At 39.1% G+C, this 19,486-nt stretch overlaps 1 protein-coding gene across 4 annotated transcripts in view; it reads left to right on the top strand.

Annotated features, from left to right (window-relative positions):
- Window positions 1-19,261, top strand: part of LOC126183372 (oxysterol-binding protein-related protein 11-like) — a 194,370-nt gene extending 175,109 nt beyond the window's left edge. For all 4 annotated transcript variants that reach the window (XM_049925303.1, XM_049925305.1, XM_049925302.1 and 1 more), the window contains 2 exons: window positions 3,701-3,862; window positions 16,612-19,261. In XM_049925303.1, the coding sequence (XP_049781260.1) occupies window positions 3,701-3,862; window positions 16,612-16,734 (285 nt within the window). In that variant the 3' untranslated portion in view covers window positions 16,735-19,261. The remainder of the gene's footprint in view (window positions 1-3,700; window positions 3,863-16,611) is intronic.
- Window positions 19,262-19,486: the final 225 nt, after the last annotated feature.

The raw sequence follows: 19,486 nt of genomic DNA, 5'->3' as shown, positions 1-19,486 counted from the left end.
AAAAATATACGTTTTGACAGAGCACAGAGAAACTGTGCGATTGTGAAACTGTTTCATTCATTTGTTGCAACTTATGTGACAAACTATTATGTTTTCATTGTTTCTTTGGGAGTGATCACATTCATGTTCATGTGAACACCTAAATCAGACAAGGAGGCATATCTCACTCTCTTACCAGGTGTATAAATTCGGTGCGTTGGTAAGAGCTTCCTATTATATGACATACGTACTGTAACTAATGCCATTTATGACACACCAGACATTTTTTCCAGTGGAGGATTTGGTTGACTTGTTGCCTTGTCATCAAAAGTTTATGGTTCCCATTCACAAAATTCACGTTCTTTCAGCTGCTAATAAAGTTTTTGCAGAATCAACTGTTGGTTGATATAAACTTGTTCCACGGTGGTGTTTGTTGGCTTTGTTTGTGGTAAGATCTTCACTATGTTGTTCATTGTAGCTCACCTGCATTCCTATTTTCTTAATTGTGCTGCTTGTTTCAGCCCTGTTTGATTTTCCCTCCCTTACACACACACACACACACACACACACACACACACACACACACACACAGAGAGAGAGAGAGAGAGAGAGAGAGAGAGAGAGAGAGAGAGAGAGAGAGAGAGAACATTGTACCCAGTGCTTTTATTGTACTAAAATACTTTTGACCTGTGACATTTTCCAAATCATGATGCGTGTTGTGCAAGTGATCTAACAAATAAATATGGTGAAGCAGCTAAGGCAGGCCATCCAAAATATAGCCGAAATGAGTAAATATATCAAGGTGTGGTTTTCCCTGAGGTATAAGGGATAATTTGTGACTTTTAAAAATTGAAATATATACTTTTTGTGGATTTGGGGAGAACCTTTGGAGAGAACTTCAACAATATAATATGTTGGGGACTTGAGCAAATAGTAACAAGATAACAGTTCTGCAAGCCAGTGTCCTGCTGTTAGTAGAAGAGGTCCCACAAGCTCAACCCTACTGTTTAAAATCTAAACAAACATGTAACTTTGGTATGGTTTGTGAGATTGTTATTGTACAGCCATATCAAGTGTTCAAAGTGTTGGTCTTGGACAATAATACATGCTACCAAGTATTAAATTTCATTTGGACTTACAGCAGCACAGACCTGTGTTATACAAGTCCTCTCACGGTGTTTGTGTTTTCTTGTAGACCTCTTGTTTTAATTTCCTCCACCCAGATAAAAGTCCAGAGGTTTTAAGTTTGGTGAGCTTGCAAGCTATTGTGTCTATCCCAAATGACCAGTCCAACAATCTTAAAATATTCCATTAAGAAAGCTGGTAATTATCTGTGCAGAATGGGTTGGACATTTGTCCTGTTGGTACCACATGGATTGAATTGTCAAGAGGAATTCTTCCTGTAACTGCAGCAGCATATCTGTTGGGAACTTTAGATATTTGTGGCTATTTACCGCCTCACCAATAAAATAGGAGTTAGTGATGTGATTCTTGAAAAGCCTGCACTACAGATTGACTGACCATGGTAGTAGTGGGCACAGAAATAAAGCATCACTTTCCAATTTTCAGGGACAGCATTTGGAGAACTGTAACCAATTTTGAATGTCACTGCAGTGCAGCTGTTGATGGAACAAAATGTGATGAGGATGAGCTGTGTTTAACTGTAGTATTTGCAGAACACTCCTTTTGCTGATCCTGCTCCCTCATTCAAGCAATCTTGTAGTGAGACATGGGCAGTGTGTTACCATTGCTAAAATAATAGTTTCATTTCTGTTGTCAGTTAATGTTCTTTTTCATTGGCATATTTTATTCTTTTATTATTCACACATTGAGTCTTGAAATTTTTGTACATTGTTTGCAAAGACGAATTGTGATGCATCAGCACAATCGGAATACCTTTAAGGATACAAGTGCACTGCTGCTCTAAAAGTTTGGCAGAAACCGTACCCACTTTTTCAACTGTCCTGTACAATGAGTAGTGCCATGAGCAAATTGTCTGATCACTATAACAGGAGACCACAGATTGATGGGCTTCAAACACACAAAATGTACCTGGGACGTGTTTGCTTACATTTCCTGCAGTAGTTAAAACATTTGTGGGATCTCTTCTCCTGACAATGGTACAGTAGTTTGTGGTGCTGGTACTTTGTTACTATTTGATCAAGTTTCACATGGTAAGTTGTTGAAGTCTTCTTCAAAGGCTATTTTAATGCCATTAAAAGTTTATAGTTCTGTATATAGTTACTGTCATAGTTCGGTAGCTATAAGCATTAAAAATCACTTGGATATGTTAGAAAATTCACCACATTGTCCACCAAAACTTAGCAAAAACCTCATCTTGATATAATTATTCATTCTGGATGTATCTGGAATGGGCTGTCTTAGCTGCTTCATACTGGGTAACTAACAAATTTACAGATGGTTCACACAATTACCAATCACACTCATTCCAAAGGTATTTCTAACATCATTACACGACACCTTTGTAAAAGTTTTTTCCCCTCAGACTTCCAGGTTCACTGCAAAGATAGGTGTACTAATTCATCATCATCTCAATTTATCCATAAATTCCTTTTTGATGTCTGGATGAAAATGTGTGTCACCAGTCAGATCACAACATCTGGTTGTCTTGCACCATGCCATTACTCCAAGGATACAAAATAAATTTCTCAAGATCATGATACTGTGCGATAAAAAGCAGGATTTCACATAGATCTCTGTTTACCATTACCTAACTTGTCACAGCAGATTCTTTCTTCATTTACTTGTACCATGACCACCAAACATTGTGTTATTGTAAATTACTCAACAAGATTCCTACAACATTGTGATTGTGGAATGAGGAATAATATGTATCCCTTACTGCAGTATGGCTGGCTACCCCCCCCCCTTTTTTTTTACCACACACGACCTAATAACTCTAGATGATAGTGTGTATGTTGCATTTAGTGTTTACTACAGTTTTGTGGTCTTGTTGATCTGCTGGTAATGTCAGTGTTTCAGTGCTCTTTGGTCTTAGAGATATTCATGGCACTTAACTTCCATTTTTGCCATAGCTTTATAGGTGGTAAATGGCAGTTCACACTGTGATTATTAAGATTCAGTGTGGACCTGAACTTCATAACTGACTTGGTGGTCTAGGTTATTGTTTCCAGTAAATCAAAGGCACACCAATCCAATATAACTATTCCAGGTAAAGTGCTGTGATGTTCAAACAAAAACTTTGATTAATGAGTGTTTACTTTTTCACAATACATTTATGTGCTGTTTGACATACCTACTCAGATTTCAAAAAGTAAAATTATATTTTTGTGGCCTTTCCTCCAAAAATACTTCTGTTACTCAAAATTTGATATAGGTTTACAGTAAAAAGTGAAATCCTTGTAGGCACAGTATTGATGCTGTGTTCTTGACGGGCTTAAATTATTACCTAGAAAGTTCCAAATATGTTATTTGGCTTTTGGTTGTGAGTGCTTTGAAAAATTAGACACAAGCTAAAATGCAATACCATAATTTCTTCTCTCTTTACATCATTACTTCATTGTTGCACCACAAGTTTTTGCTTCAGACTGCCTTCATTCGTATTAGATGGCTTTCAGTTCCTTCATTAAATGTACTTTATCTATACTAACTTAAGATAGTAACTTCCTATTGTAAATAGGATAAAAGTGTTTTGTATTGTATGTTAACAACTCACTGATTTTCATTTTTGTGTTTGTAGGCAGCAACCAAAATAATTGAAGTGAACAGCTTAGACATATATAAGAAGAGGGTACGACCAATAGAAAAGCAGGCAACATTTGAGTCAAGAAGAATGTGGCTGAAAGTAACAGAAGCTTTAAAAAATAAGGATATCATTGCTGCAACGGCTCACAAGAGACAGGTGAGATTCCTAATGACTCACTCTACAGTTTCTCTAAATATGTGAGGGGAAAGTATTTCTGTAAATGCTTGAGGTGAATGTCAGAATGATTTGTTAAATGAGACCATGGCAATTTCCATCCCTACCTTTGCTCAAACCGTACTTATTGCAGTTTCTTTTGTGTGGCCATCACTTGCTTCCTTTCTTTTAATTTGTACGTACCCCCATACCTGATGCTTGAAAATAAAGGTAAAATTATACTCACTACTCCTTTTCCAACCACAGCAGATATTTTTTGTAATAAGTTGATTTGCAAGCATCTTACTTGTAATTTTTGCATGGAACCCATTCTGTAGTATGCAAGTGTAGTGGATCAACTGACATCCACATGGAAATACACAACTCTCTTGCATTACACTCCAGACTCTATTTTGATTTGTTTACTTGAATACTGTATCAAGTTCTTGCTGAATTACTCAGAAGAATGATATGTTTTGATAGTTATGCTAATATTATCTTTTAGTATGTAACTAAGATTGCAGTCAAATGAAAGAAACAACAGATCTTTAAATATAGCTGTGTCATGTAAGACAAAAAAGTAAAGTGTTCTGTTTGTCGTGAGGAGAGAGTGAGCAACTCATCACTCAGTCATAAGCATACATTAGTGGATGTGACCTTTAGAATTTTGCCTTCCTGTTCATTACACTTTGTTTCAAAAATAAATTATTACACTGGACAAAATATTAGTCTTTCCCTGGAGACATCACACTAATACTGTGTAACACCACATTTACATTTGTTAATGGTATCAGTTTGGCAAGAAAGAGAATCCACAAGTTTCTCCAGGTATGCCATATCCAACTGAAGCCTCTCATTGATAATTAGCTCCATTAGGACTACCAGACTGCAGGTATGTTGATTACTGTGATTTAGCAGACCAATGAAAGTGTGATAGGGTACTTGGTTATTCGTCAGTCCATAAATGTACATAAGCAGCCCTCTGAAAATGGCTGGCATCATTTTGGAAGATGGCAGTGTCCACAGCATGTGCATCATGAAGATGTAAAAAAAGGGCAACACTTGGTCACTGAGTATGTTAAAATAAACTTCCTAGTTCATGTTTATGGTAACTTGAGAGAGTGGACCTAAGCCATGGTATAATAAACACTCCAAAACATCACAGAAATATATGGAACCTGACCTACACCCTTCACATATTGTGGGTTAAATAACTCGTGCTTTGCATCAATTGAAAACACGTTCTTTTAGCTATTGTTTCTGTGTTGTTTGGCTGATGGAGAAGTGCAGCTTTGTGCATCCCTATGAGCAGTGGCCTTTCATGAGGTGCCTCAACTCCAAATGTCCATTGAATGTTGCACTGTTAGCTCAGAATCTGGTTGAGATGGATCTGCAATTGCTGTTGGGTTTGAAACTGATTGTTGTTGAAAAATCTTACACTCATCTCCTATTCCTGTTGGAGAATCTTTTTAAGACTACTGTTCTTAAGCCATGTTGCATGACTGCAGGTAATACACCATTCCTCATAGCCAAACTGAATAGTCCACATAATACACCAAGAAGTTGGGAAACTTCATTCACGTTATGGTTGTGGGCATATCCAGACATGATGGATTCTTTCTCCCATCCTGCCACTGCATGTCGACCCATCTGTGCTGTTACTGTGCAACTGACTGTGTAACCTCCTCCTCACTTACCGACCTTAATGACAGTGAAAGATGAAACCGCGTGTACCTAATGGGAGTTTTGGAAAAGCAATCGTCACCGAAGTTAACCTGTCGGTAAAGAGGGAGGAAAGGGTTACATCTAAATGAAAGGAAATGTGCTAATGAAACTGGTGGAAAATAATTTTGAAAAGGGGTAAAGTTAATAAAGAAAGTAAATGTGCAGCCGTTACGTTAACAATTAACTAGCGGTAATTAGGTATTTGAGATTTGGGGGAAATCACGGTCGCCAGTCCTAAGGACAATTACTATAGTAACTGAAAAAGAAAGGTTATTACACATATAATTAGCACTAGAAGCGTGGCAACTGAAGGTTGACACGCGTAGTGTGAAAACTGAAAGTTTGTCAGAAGTAATTAATTTCGCTACACCCTGACTTAATTTAGCAAAAGAATTAATAAAACCGGAAAATCGAAAGTTAATTTAGTGACTGAAGTTAATAGTGAGCTTTCTTTCTGAAGCACATCGAAATTCAGTAAAATACGGTTAGTCTTGGACTACCTCAACAATCATTTCAAAAGCTACTTGAATCTACGCAATTTAGAAAGAAGAGATTTAACTTTGAACTTGAATTAAATGATTCTGAACAATTAACAATAGTAAAATTTAGTACGTACCAAGCTGAGCTGCAGTCACAGGTAAGCTAAAATACGGTAACAAAGCTCGCACTCTTAATTCGTGCTTGTGTAATCTGAATATTGTAGCTAGCTCTGAGACTTTAACTGAACTTTGAAATTAAAGCAGTGAAATAGAATATTACTTTAATGCTGGCGTTTGAATTTCAATGACACTCGGGTTCATTCCGGAAAAGGAAGGGACTCTGCTTGGTAATGCAATTGGGACAATGAGCAACAAACGTTCATGCTAAGTTGCTGTAATTATAGTGACGAAAACGGAACAAGATTAAAAGCTGAGGTCTGCCATACAGCTCTAAAACTTTACGTGCGTCCAGTCTTCCTTGTAGGTTGATTGAAGGTTTGAAGCCGTCGGTCGAGGAGGTGGCGACAGTCACTCATTGTCGGCCGTCGCTGTTGCAGAAGCTGGATGTTGGCGCGCCTTCTTCTCGACACGGTCACCAGACGAAACGGGCTCTTGATGTGCGCTAGTTAATGTTTCCCATCCGCGACACCATGTCAGAAACTATCATCGCAAGTCGAGCGCAATTACATGCTGCCAAACCCCGAAAGCGCGGCAACTCGCGGGAGCGTCACACAACACACCTGCTCCACTCGCTACTCCCGCCACACTCCCTCTCTCAGCCCGCGCTCCACGCGGCAGAGTTAACACTACCAAAGATCCTACACACTTTGATTCTTCACACGACCTATCGACGTAATCGTTCGATAGCAGTTTTCCCTAGGCAAGACCCAGCGTAAAAATACAAATAATATTTACGAAACAAACCAATTATACATTGACATAAATGCATAAATATACAAATAGTAAAACAATTACAATATACAAAGAGACAGAAATGTCATATCTTGAGGTAACAAAGCAAGGAAAAAAAATAGTACAATAGATGGAAATAGGAGGATATGCATTTCCGGCGTTACACGTGCCCCACATTGTCTGAGGATGTTCGTGTAACGTAAACAGACTCAGAAAATGTCCCAAAAAAGAAACAGCGGAAATGCATATGCTCAAAACATCAAAAAAATTTAGCATTCGTCTAATTAACCATAACCCAATTTTTTAGACAATAATAATTGAGTGGAGACACTCCTAATCTTATTCCACTCTGTCATCTTGCACAAAATAAAACAGGTTGACAACATATCAAAATTCATAGAAAACATAGAAAATGGTTTAGCTATTCCAAAATCATTAAAATTCGTAACACTATAAGAAATGGAATACTATTTGCAAAATTGATCAGAGTACATGGTCATAAAAAACAGGTATATCAAAATACGCAAACTAATAATTAATTACATAGAATACACAATTTTATGTAACCTTTTCATAATTAATATTCTCGTCATGTCCAATTAACGCTAAACAAGAAAATAATATACAGCAGATAAAATAAAACATAAATATTGACAGTAGAATTCTTTCAGCTGTCCAGGAAGAAAAACAGTTCCGCCTTCCGTACCCGCAAGTACAAAGAATGCCGACAGCGGCACAAGAGCCGACAGCGGCACAGAGCCGACAGCGGCTTCGCCTCGCAAGTATTGTTGCGCCCGCCTGTGCGGCACGCTTGATCTCACCTGCCTGTGTGACGGCATTTCCAGAACGTCCGTTTCACTGAATTCTTTAGGAAAAACTCACTCCCGAGTAATCTCAAGGAGTCCCTTAATACTATCACAGTGGATAACTCAACACTGTCCATCATCACACGCATGTACTAGCCTGAAACTTAAAACAGCGTCTAAGTACATCGGCAATGACTAATAAAAACACACATTCATGAAATATTACAGAAAGTTACAAAATCATATTTACATTGCTTAATCTACTGTGACTCAGCTGAAAACTTAAACTAGCAGCTTGGATTTTTCAGATGATTACTAATCAGTTACTCTTAAATCATTTAGTCAAAATTAATTACTTATTAATTACAACTTCTTTAATGACCTCTAGGTCAGGCAAAAGCATCGTAACATGGCACATCCTTAAATCTTACACTCTATATTTACATACTGTACAAATTACCCATTGTGTGGTATTAATCGATCCTAGGTTGGTACAATTTCAAGTCTACAATATTCCGTATACCTAATCGTTTTCCAGAGCTTGGATACTCTAAGCAATAAGCATTTGTGTGAGGTATACCAATGACTTTATATGGTCCATTATAAACAAACTTAAATTTAGAGATTTCATTGTCTATCTCGCTCGATTTCTCATGAGCTTTTACAAGTACTAAGTCTCCGATTGCAAACTTAGCAAAACGCGTTTTAGCGTCATGACGACGTATGCGAGCATCGGCTTTTAGCTTCATTACTTCTCGCAAACGATCTTTTTTTCACACCAATACTAATGTCAATCCGTGGAGGGAATTTGATTATCTCTTCCACTAAACTTTTACTTCTGTCATCCAACAGGATTTCCTCTGGAGAAAATCCCGTCGATTCATGTCTCAAGGTGTTCATAATTCTCTCAAATACTGCTACATATTTGCCCCATGCCCTATGATTGTGATGGCAATAGGTACGGCAAAGTCGGCCTAGCTCACGCATATACCTCCCAGCCGGACAGTAAGCTGAAATATGGATCACCTCGACCCCATTACTTTCCATGCCTTCATTCCACAACTTAGAAGTAAATTGTGCCCCATTATCTGATAGAATCGCCTTGGGCTTGCCAATATGAACAAAATAATCGTTCACAAGCTTGCTATAGACCGCTTTGGCTGTAGCTTTCCTAATCGGGTATAGCTTGATGAACTTGGAAAAAGCTTCTAGCACTACTAAAATGTAGGCAGAGTTTCCTGATGACTTGGGCAAAGATCCGTACAAGTCCACGCACAGTAACTCAAAGGTGTCGTTAGGCCTTATACTTTGCATAGGACCACGACTCGTACAGTTGGTAACCTTCACCTTCTGACATAAATCACAAGTTTTCACTCTGTCAGTAACGCGTTTTAACATGTTGTTAAAATGCACTACTTCACTCAGCTTTTCCGTACATTTCTTTGGTCCACAGTGACCATACGCCAAATGGTAGTAGTCTATTATTTCCGTGACGTATTTGGTGGGCCAGCATACCCGCCAAACATTACTATCTTTACCCTTACATATGTACAAGATATAATCGTATATCTTGTAATACTTTCTTAATTTCTCTCCTTCTGGACTCCTTTCGTCATATCGGGTTTTCACCATATTTAAACAACCGTCCTCGTTCTGATGACGACGTAGATTCTTACAGATGTTCACTACTAATTTACGTCCCTCAACTTCTTTAAAATAATATAATTTGACCACTCCATCTGACTCATCTTTCAATACATCTTGATTAGACTCGGGCAACCGCGACAGCGCATCCGCTACGCAATTGTCGGTCCCTTTTACGTAACAGATGTCATAGTTAAATTGCTGTAAATACAGCGACCACCTAGTCAGTCTTTCGTGAAGTAGTTTACAATCCTTCAGATAAGTGAGCGCCTTATGGTCCGTATGAATAATCACCTTACGGTCCCATAGGTAACCCTTGAACTTCTTGAATCCCCACACGATAGCGAGACACTCTTTCTCAGAAATCGTGTAGTTTCGCTCACTTTTTGATAAAGTTCGACTCGCGAACGCTATCGTCCGGTGTTCCTTATCCTCTCCTTCACCAACTTCTTGGAACAGTTCTACCCCCACCCCGTAATTGGACGAATCCGTTCCCAGATGGAAGGGTAGCGATAAATCAGGATGAAATAGTATGTTAGATCTTAACAACTCGTCTTTTAATCTCTCGAAAGCGGCCTGACACCCGTCAGTCCACACAAACGGAACGTTTTTGCGTAAGAGGTTATTCAAATTTTCATCATTAAACACTTGTCCTTTTACAAATTTGCGGTAAAATCCTGTTAACCCTAGAAAACTTTTTAACTGTTTCCTAGACTTGGGTGGAGGACAATTCCTTATTGCCTCTAGTTTCTCTGGGTCCTTCGTAATACCAGCAGTGGTAATTACATGCCCTAAAAATTTCAGTTCCTGCTTCACAAATTCGCATTTCTTTAGCTTTAGAGTCATTCCGCCACGGCGCAATGCTCTAAAAACTTCATCTAACAGGTCACAATGGTCATGCCAAGTGGCATTGGCCAACAATAGGTCGTCAACATATACAGTTAATCTTGAACTCAAAGCCGGTCCTAGCACTTTATCTAGGGCCCTGATGAATACAGACACAGATATATTAAGTCCAAACGGCAGTACTCTATACTGATAACACCTGCCCGCAAACAAGAAGGCGGTGAATGGCCTAGATTCTTCTTAGAGTTCTATTTGCCAGTAACTAGCCGTCAGATCGAGGCTAGTCATGAACTTAACGTCATGAAAACGTTGCAAAACCTCCTCCATACTCTCTGGTCTGTCTGTTTCACGTTGAACGACCCTATTCAACGTGCGTGCGTCAATCACAATACGCACACTACCATCCCGTTTTGCTACAATGACCAAACCGTTATTGTATGGACTCGTACTTCTTTCAATCACCCCCCATTCGATCATCTTATCTATCTCTCGTTGCACTGCTTCCTTTTTGGACAGCGGTATAGCATACGGTCTCACGAAGAATGGTTCGTGCGGAATTACATGCAACTTGCATTTATATCCTTCCACAAGTCCCGGTTTGTCTGAAAACACACTCTTATTCCTCATTATTACTTCATACAGGCCTCGTCTTTGTTCGTGTTACGTTTGACACACCGTCTACAATACTTTCCAATTCACTTTCTACACTATTGTCAATTCCGAGATTCCTCACATTACAGTAGTTCAAATTCATACCTACGTCAATAGCATCCGGCCAGTTAACAATGTGTATAGGCTGGTATTGCCTATGCACACCGTCTCCTGCCTCGTCAAAACTAACTACTATTGTTTTATTTTGTGACGTACATGTCAAAGTTTTACTTTCGCAATTAATCACTGCACGGTACTTTAATAGCCAATCTAACCCGATAATTACTTCCATAGTCAAGTCTGGCACGACGACAAACTCTTGTTCAAATCGTGCCCCACATATCTCGAATTTGACAAAAATCTGTTTTGTGACCGGTTTACTGGCCTTCCCAGTAGCACCGATAATTTTCACTCCTGTTACTGGCATAACTACGATGCCAGGTCTGTCTTTCAGTAACTCAAATATTTTCCCAGATACAGCACTCAATTCTGCACCGGTGTCAATCAACACGTTTAGTTGTAGGTCATGCATATTAACAGACACTACTATCTGTCTACACTTGTCCTCGGCTGTTTCTTTATTTTCCCACAGTAAATCCTCGTCTATATCCAGGTCATTCCAGAAAAAACCATCCGGCTTTGACCTTAAATCCGGCTTATCTGGCGGCTTTTTCAGCCTCTGTTCACATACAGTTTTAATTTCAACACGTTTGTCCTGAGGCTTAGCCTGTAGCTTCGCCTCCAATACCGAAACCTTTTCCTGTAACTCGTCAACTAGTGAGTGTTGCTTTGCTATCAATTCATTAATCGTCACCTTCGTTGATTCCACTTTGGTCAGATTAATCTCATCCGCCAATCTACCTGGAGGAATGTGTCCAGTAGTTTCTGCAATTACTTCCGCTAGATCTGCGCAACCCACACTGCTATCGTCTGACCGTATAATGTCAGCTCTAACCTCATACACGTTGTAATCTATGTGCTTTTCTACCAATCGTGTCCGGCTATCACTAAAATTTTCGCAATCTTTCTCCTTAATACTCTCGCAATGTTTAAACTGGAGGTTTGCGTCGGGTGGGTCGGTTACTTCTACCACTGAAACTTTCGGTAAGGTCTGTCGGTTAGGGCCAGAACTTTCCGTTACTACTTCAACATCTAACTCCTGCGGGACGAAACACGACGAATCTTGCTCGTGCTCCCCCTTAACATCAACTATTTCTAGTAAAGTCTGTCGGTTAGGGCCAGAACTTTCTATCACTTCACAAACACTATCTTCCTGCGGGACGAGACGCGGCAAATCCTGCACGCGCTCCCCATAAACACTTCTCCCATACAGACCCCTATAATCTCTTAGTTCGTCGTATAAGCGACCGAACTGCCTTAACCAGACCTCATCCCTCTCTGCATCCCCTCGCTCGATGACGGACGTGTTATCCGACATCTGATCTTCTCTCAACACATGTGAATCATTCTTAAACTCAATCTCCAGTTCCGCTGTGGGTATTACAGCTGCCACTTTATGATCGATTTCCGGAACACTACTTAAATTGTTCTCACTGACAGCGAATGTATTTTCTACTGCCGTGTATACAGCTGATCTACTACTTGTGGGCGCACTCTTTTCTCTTAACACTGGCACACTCTCCCGCCGTTGATTATTCCACACGGAATTTTCATAACGGCGACACCTGGGTTTTCTCTTGTTATTGGGCCGCCAAAATTTCTCCACGCCCGCTCGGCCCCTCACCGGCGCGGCTAATGGTTTCCCTGTCTCGTCTCAGCAGATACGCTCCCCGGATGCTGCTGAGGCGGCTGATCACACCCTCTGGCGTTATTACTATTCTGTGAAGCCCGTATCACGTTAGTATGATACTGGTTTCTGTCATTCCTGTTATTATTTGCATTGTACCGATTGTTATTACGGTCCGAACCATTATTGTTATTGCTGCGGTATGCATTATTCCCATGGTTATCATTGTTGTGGTTGCTGTGGTACCCGTTGTTACCACGGCCTCTACCACTGTCGCGATTATTGCGCCAATTGTCCTCGTCCTCCACTCTTTCCAGGAAATCATTCACTGTCCTATAATTGCTTCCTACGTAGCGTTTTGTATCATCTGGAAGCTTCTTGTAGAGTTCCCAGACTATTTCGGATTCCGTGCGGCGATCACGCAAATATTCCAACTTGCGGATCCAGCCCTCACAAAACTCCTTCATCGAGCCGCGCAAATTCGCATCGAAAGGCCTCGATACGACAAATTCGCGCCAGACACTTTGCTGTTTTTGCTCTGACCAGTATTCAGCCAGAAACAAAATTTTAAACTCGTCAAAAGTCAGGTTCGTAATGTTGAGGTTTAAGCCCCAACGCTTGGCATCACCAGCCAGCACATCAATAACCGCATTAATTTTTCTCTCATTAGTCCATGATCTGGGTAAAACTCTTTCACAATTTTTAATGAAATCCGTCACGTGTATACCGCCTTTTTTCAAGGGGTCGAACCGCTCCTCTTTCGTCAACAATTCCGAACTATGTGCACAGATTGGCACATAGCTCTGTTTTTCGTCAAGTTTCTTTTCTAATTCCGACACTCTTGTAATTACTTGGCAAGTGGTTGTCGCAAGCGTTTCCACTTCCCTCTTTTTCTCTTCGCAGGTATTAGCCTGCTCCCTCACTTTAGTGTCTACTTCGGACACTAAAGCCTTTAAAGTTTCCACCTTCTGTTGATCCTCATTTTTCACTAATTGAATTTGTTCCGTCACCTTATTCTCGATGATAGGAGCAACTGCTTCTCCTACACTTTTCTCGATTCTGCTAATTTCGGAATCAAAACGAGTATTTATGCTCGCAATTTCCGCCTGAACGCCTATCATTTCCTGTTTAAGATTACCGATTTCGGTATTAATTACAACAATATCTTCTTTGATTTTATCAACTTTTGTATTAACAACTCCAACATTGTTGTTAACAACATTAATAGCTTTGTTCTGATTGTCTAGCATCCGTTCAATTTTTTCAGACTGAGCTTCTTGCTTGGCAGCCTGAGCTTCTTGCTTGGCAGCCCGAGCCTCTTGCTTGACAGCCTGAGCCTCTTGCTTGACAGCCTGAGCCTCTTGCTTGACAGCCTGAGCTTCTTGCTTGGCAGCCTGAGCTTCTTGCTTGGCAGCCTGAGCTTCTTGCTTGGCAGCCTGATCTTCTTGCTTGGCAGACAGAGCTTTAATTTCTGCCGATTGACTCTTGATTTCGTTAATCAAAACATTCAATAAATCAGTTAAATTCCCGGAAACTACCGGTTTTACTTCCGTAGCGGCTTCCTCTTTAATTGTCCCCCTGTATTCGTCATCAAGGGATTCACATTTGATTTTCACTTCCGATTCCGAAACATTTTCTAAAGTGTGGAATTCCATTTCTGCTCTTTGTTGCGTTTCAGCGGTCGCGTCTTTCATGCTAGCCGCCTGCCCCTGAACAATGGGTACCGCGGTGCGCGTTTCCCACTGTTCAACCGATTGTTCCGTATCCAATTCTACCAAATTTTGGCAATTGTTGCCTTCACTCATTTTAATAATTTTCAATATAAATGCCAAACCTCAAATATAATTAGGATTACTCCCACTACTTATTCTCGTTGACGTAAAGGCCTGTACGTAACCAGTACTTTGTTACGAGATTTGCACAATGCAAAATTCGTGTCCAGAACAACCTCAAATCCGAAGATTGTCCTGTCGCCACGTGTAACCTCCCCCTCACTTACCGACCTTAATGACAGTGAAAGATGAAACCGCGTGTACCTAATGGGAGTTTTGGAAAAGCAATCGTCACCGAAGTTAACCTGTCGGTAAAGAGGGAGGAAAGGGTTACATCTAAATGAAAGGAAATGTGCTAATGAAACTGGTGGAAAATAATTTTGAAAAGGGGTAAAGTTAATAAAGAAAGTAAATGTGCAGCCGTTACGTTAACAATTAACTAGCGGTAATTAGGTATTTGAGATTTGGGGGAAATCACGGTCGCCAGTCCTAAGGACAATTACTATAGTAACTGAAAAATAAAGGTTATTACACATATAATTAGCACTAGAAGCGTGGCAACTGAAGGTTGACACGCGTAGTGTGAAAACTGAAAGTTTGTCAGAAGTAATTAATTTCGCTACACCCTGACTTAATTTAGCAAAAGAATTAATAAAACCGGAAAATCGAAAGTTAATTTAGTGACTGAAGTTAATAGTGAGCTTTCTTTCTGAAGCACATCGAAATTCAGTAAAATACGGTTAGTCTTGGACTACCTCAACAATCATTTCAAAAGCTACTTGAATCTACGCAATTTAGAAAGAAGAGATTTAACTTTGAACTTGAATTAAATGATTCTGAACAATTAACAATAGTAAAATTTAGTACGTACCAAGCTGAGCTGCAGTCACAGGTAAGCTAAAATACGGTAACAAAGCTCGCACTCTTAATTCGTGCTTGTGTAATCTGAATATTGTAGCCAGCTCTGAGACTTTAACTGAACTTTGAAATTAAAGCAGTGAAATAGAATATTACTTTAATGCTGGCGTTTGAATTTCAATGACACTCGGGTTCATTCCGGAAAAGGAAGGGACTCTGCTTGGTAATGCAATTGGGACAATGAGCAACAAACGTTCATGCTAAGTTGCTGTAATTATAGTGACGAAAACGGAACAAGATTAAAAGCTGAGGTCTGCCATACAGCTCTAAAACTTTACGTGCGTCCAGTCTTCCTTGTAGGTTGATTGAAGGTTTGAAGCCGTCGGTCGAGGAGGTGGCGACAGTCACTCATTGTCGGCCGTCGCTGTTGCAGAAGCTGGATGTTGGCGCGCCTTCTTCTCGGCACGGTCACCAGACGAAACGGGCTCTTGATGTGCGCTAGTTAATGTTTCCCGTCCGCGACACCATGTCAGAAACTATCATCGCAAGTCGAGCGCAATTACATGCTGCCAAACCCCGAAAGCGCGGCAACTCGCGGGAGCGTCACACAACACACCTGCTCCACTCGCTACTCCCGCCACACTCCCTCTCTCAGCCCGCGCTCCACGCGGCAGAGTTAACACTACCAAAGATCCTACACACTTTGATTCTTCACACGACCTATCGACGTAATCGTTCGATAGCAATTTTCCCTAGGCAAGACCCAGCGTAAAAATACAAATAATATTTACGAAACAAACCAATTATACATCGACATAAATGCATAAATATACAAATAGTAAAACAATTACAATATACAAAGAGACAGAAATGTCATATCTTGAGGTAACAAAGCAAGGAAAAAAAAATAGTACAATAGATGGAAATAGGAGGATATGCATTTCCGGCGTTACAACTGGCACATGCACACCACTCCACTGCCATGATCTCTATCAGCAGTGGAGGATAATATGACCACATGCACCAGGGCTACACCAACTACAGTGCTCCAAAGGCATCAGTGTTCTCTTTTAAGGGGGTGAAAATATATTCTCTTCTGAGCTTATTTCTAGCTTGCAAAGTTTCTAACTATTAATGAGTGGCGTCAGTTGGATATGGCATATCTGGAGAAACTTGGGGATTCTCTTTCTTGTCAAACTGATATCATTAACAATTGAAATGATGTATCATATAGTTATTTATTTTTTATATATCTGATGCTGATTCATAGTGTTATTCCTCTTGTTGTGTTATGAACTTTTTTTTTTTTTAGTTAGAGGAACGGCAGCGAGAAGGAGAACGGAGGCGGAGTGAACAGGGAGAGTCTTTTCCTACTTCTTTCTTCCACCAGATCAACCAGTCTTGGGTGTATAACAATACCCTGTGTAAACTGTGAAAGTACTGCCAAAAATTCCATGGTGCAAACAGCTGTGTGTGGAACTTAAGACTGAATGCTATAACTACACAACTTGAAACAACGAACCTAATGTAACATATCACTTGGAACATACGTCATTGTTGGTTTCAAGCGAAATCAATGGAGAAGAACTGCAGTATAACTATAAGAAAGAGTTTTCCCTGTGTTGGCTATAAAATTTATAACATCTTAACTCTGTTAATAGTTTTGGAATTGCTAACAAATCAATAATTTAATTATTCATTACTACAGCGACATAAGTATTGCATTCTACACTGTACTTATTTTAACTGGTACTAATACAGATGCTGTGTGTGTGTGTGTGTGTGTGTGTGTGTGTGTGTGTGTGTGTTTCATCAGTGATAAAAAAAAAAAGATTTTGAAAGTGTAGACTGTTGCTAAAGCCATCCTGTTTCTCCAAGACATTTTATCCACAGTGGAACGTATATGTATATAGATCTGGATTTTTCTCATTAGATATCTATTTTTTCTGCATGGACACTGCATTTGAAGGATTGTTGTGCACTAAAGTTCAGTGAGTTTTAGGTTCTATTTTGCACTGAAAACTGTACAATCTTCTCAGGAGTTAAATTATAAGTGTACTTCATGTCATGAAATAGAGCTGCTTGAATTTCTTTAAGTTAAAACATATTTGTTCTTGCAACATTGACTGCCAGTTTTATCTTATATTGCCCTTTGTAACTACAATCAGTGATGTCTGGCCAGATCTCCAGTAAACTTCATGATGCAAACAAACATGTTATTTTTACAGTGACTGAGTTATGTTTTTAAGTTATCGGTTCATACATTTTGAAAAATGTATTTGTATTTGTCTTGCCAATAACTTTGTCTGTCTGCATATATTTGGCACCATGCCATCGTGGTTATGGCTGTGGCTGTGATTATTGAAGATAATGTACTTCAGATATCGTGATGATTAGGGATTAAGTGCGTAACATAGTATATTTAAGATTGTAATGAGTACATTATTTGTACTGTATCATGTACATGTCAGCCTTTTTTTTATAGATTTTAGTACAGGTTTGAATAGCCAACCCCCACATGCAGCAGCAGCACCACCACCCCCACCACCACACATCTTCCCTTGCCAAATAATGATGTTACAGTAGAATTCCCATGCTGACAGTTTGTAAAATCATTTATTTGGAAAAAAAAAAATGTGCGAGCAATAAGAATAGTGTGGTTTTGAGTCACAGTTTTCAATCACAATTTATATTTTCATTCAGTTTCATGCTGCTTGTTTTCTCCTGTCCAATATTACGTTCATTGAGGAGATTCATTTCTGCTGCAGTTTCCATGTGCAGCTGTACTGATTGGTATGAAAACAGAAAATTTTATCCCTACAACAGGGGAAAATATGAACACATATTTCACAGAGTTTGCCCTAAATATTTTGCTGTTCGCACATTTTGGTACAAATGTCCTTTTCTGCTTGATCTGTGATATATTTCCACTGTAATACTGGTCAAATCAATTAATTGTACAGTTTACAAATTTTGCTTTTGTTTTATGTTTTTATAAATTCTGATTGATTATTGAAAGATTTTATCTTGTAATTGAAAGGTACTTACTGCTCTTTAATTTTCATCATGTGTGGTTAAAGGTATTATTATGATATTTTTTATTACTGCTGTAATTATTATGTAGTTTTACATACTAATTTAGTGTATTTTAAAACAGTAATAACTTTTTGAAGTTATGCCCCTGTCCTTCTTCCGAAATCATCCAAAACATTTGGTTAATTACTGAAAAGTAGTACCAGCTGGACAATGCAGGCTGCTTTTTGATATCTTAGTATGTTGAAAGCAGAATCTTGGCTGCTTTTTGATATCTCAATATGGTGAAAGCAGAAGTCTTGTCATGCTGCACACGTGTGTGTGTGTGTGTGTGTGTGTGTGTGTGTGTGTGTGTGTGAGTGAGGGCATGGAGTAGCAGGGGGTGTACATACACACATACATACACACACCTGCATAAGGTAGAAATGTGTTACAAGTGTTTTGTGATGTTGTGACAATGGCATTATATTTCTTTTCATTGAGAGCTAGATGATGTCATGTGCAGTAGTGAATGTGATGAACATAATTATGGTGCTTGGACTGGTCCTGTTACAGAATTTCTATTGATTTTGATGTGACATAGTAAGTTGTTTATGTTATCAGTACTTATTATAAATTCTGGGTGTCCTAACTGTTTCAGCAATGAGATGTAGCTGTTAAACCTCCAGTGAGATATGATACTTTGGTAAAAATTTAAGAAGCTGTAATAATGTTGACATTAGTTTTTTCTTTCCTTTTGTTGAAGATGAAGATGCCTGTATTAAATTGATACTTGTATATTGTTATAATCACCTTCCATAATGAAGTGAACGGTTCAAAATGACCTGCATAATTTGCAAGATGAGAGGAAAATGTGTTTAAATAGATGCATTATTTTCACAATTCATAGTGAAGCACAAACAAAAATAAAGAAGTAATAAATATTATAATGCAGTCTCACTATATTTCAGCACATCTGAAAGTAGAACTGAAAATAGATCAAATAGAATATTTAAAAATTAATAAATAATTGCACCATATCTGAGTATGTGAGGTACACAAGAAGAAACTCGGATTTGCAAATAGTAATATTGTAAGGAATTGGAACATATGTTTTGTACATTTCCGAGTTCTGAGAAATCTTTTGATAAAGTAAAATGTGGTGATGTCATCTT

The sequence above is a fragment of the Schistocerca cancellata genome, chromosome 4 (assembly GCF_023864275.1).
Source record: "Schistocerca cancellata isolate TAMUIC-IGC-003103 chromosome 4, iqSchCanc2.1, whole genome shotgun sequence".
In the NCBI taxonomy this organism is placed as follows: domain Eukaryota; kingdom Metazoa; phylum Arthropoda; class Insecta; order Orthoptera; family Acrididae; genus Schistocerca; species Schistocerca cancellata.
This window is presented reverse-complemented; position numbering and strand designations above follow the sequence as displayed.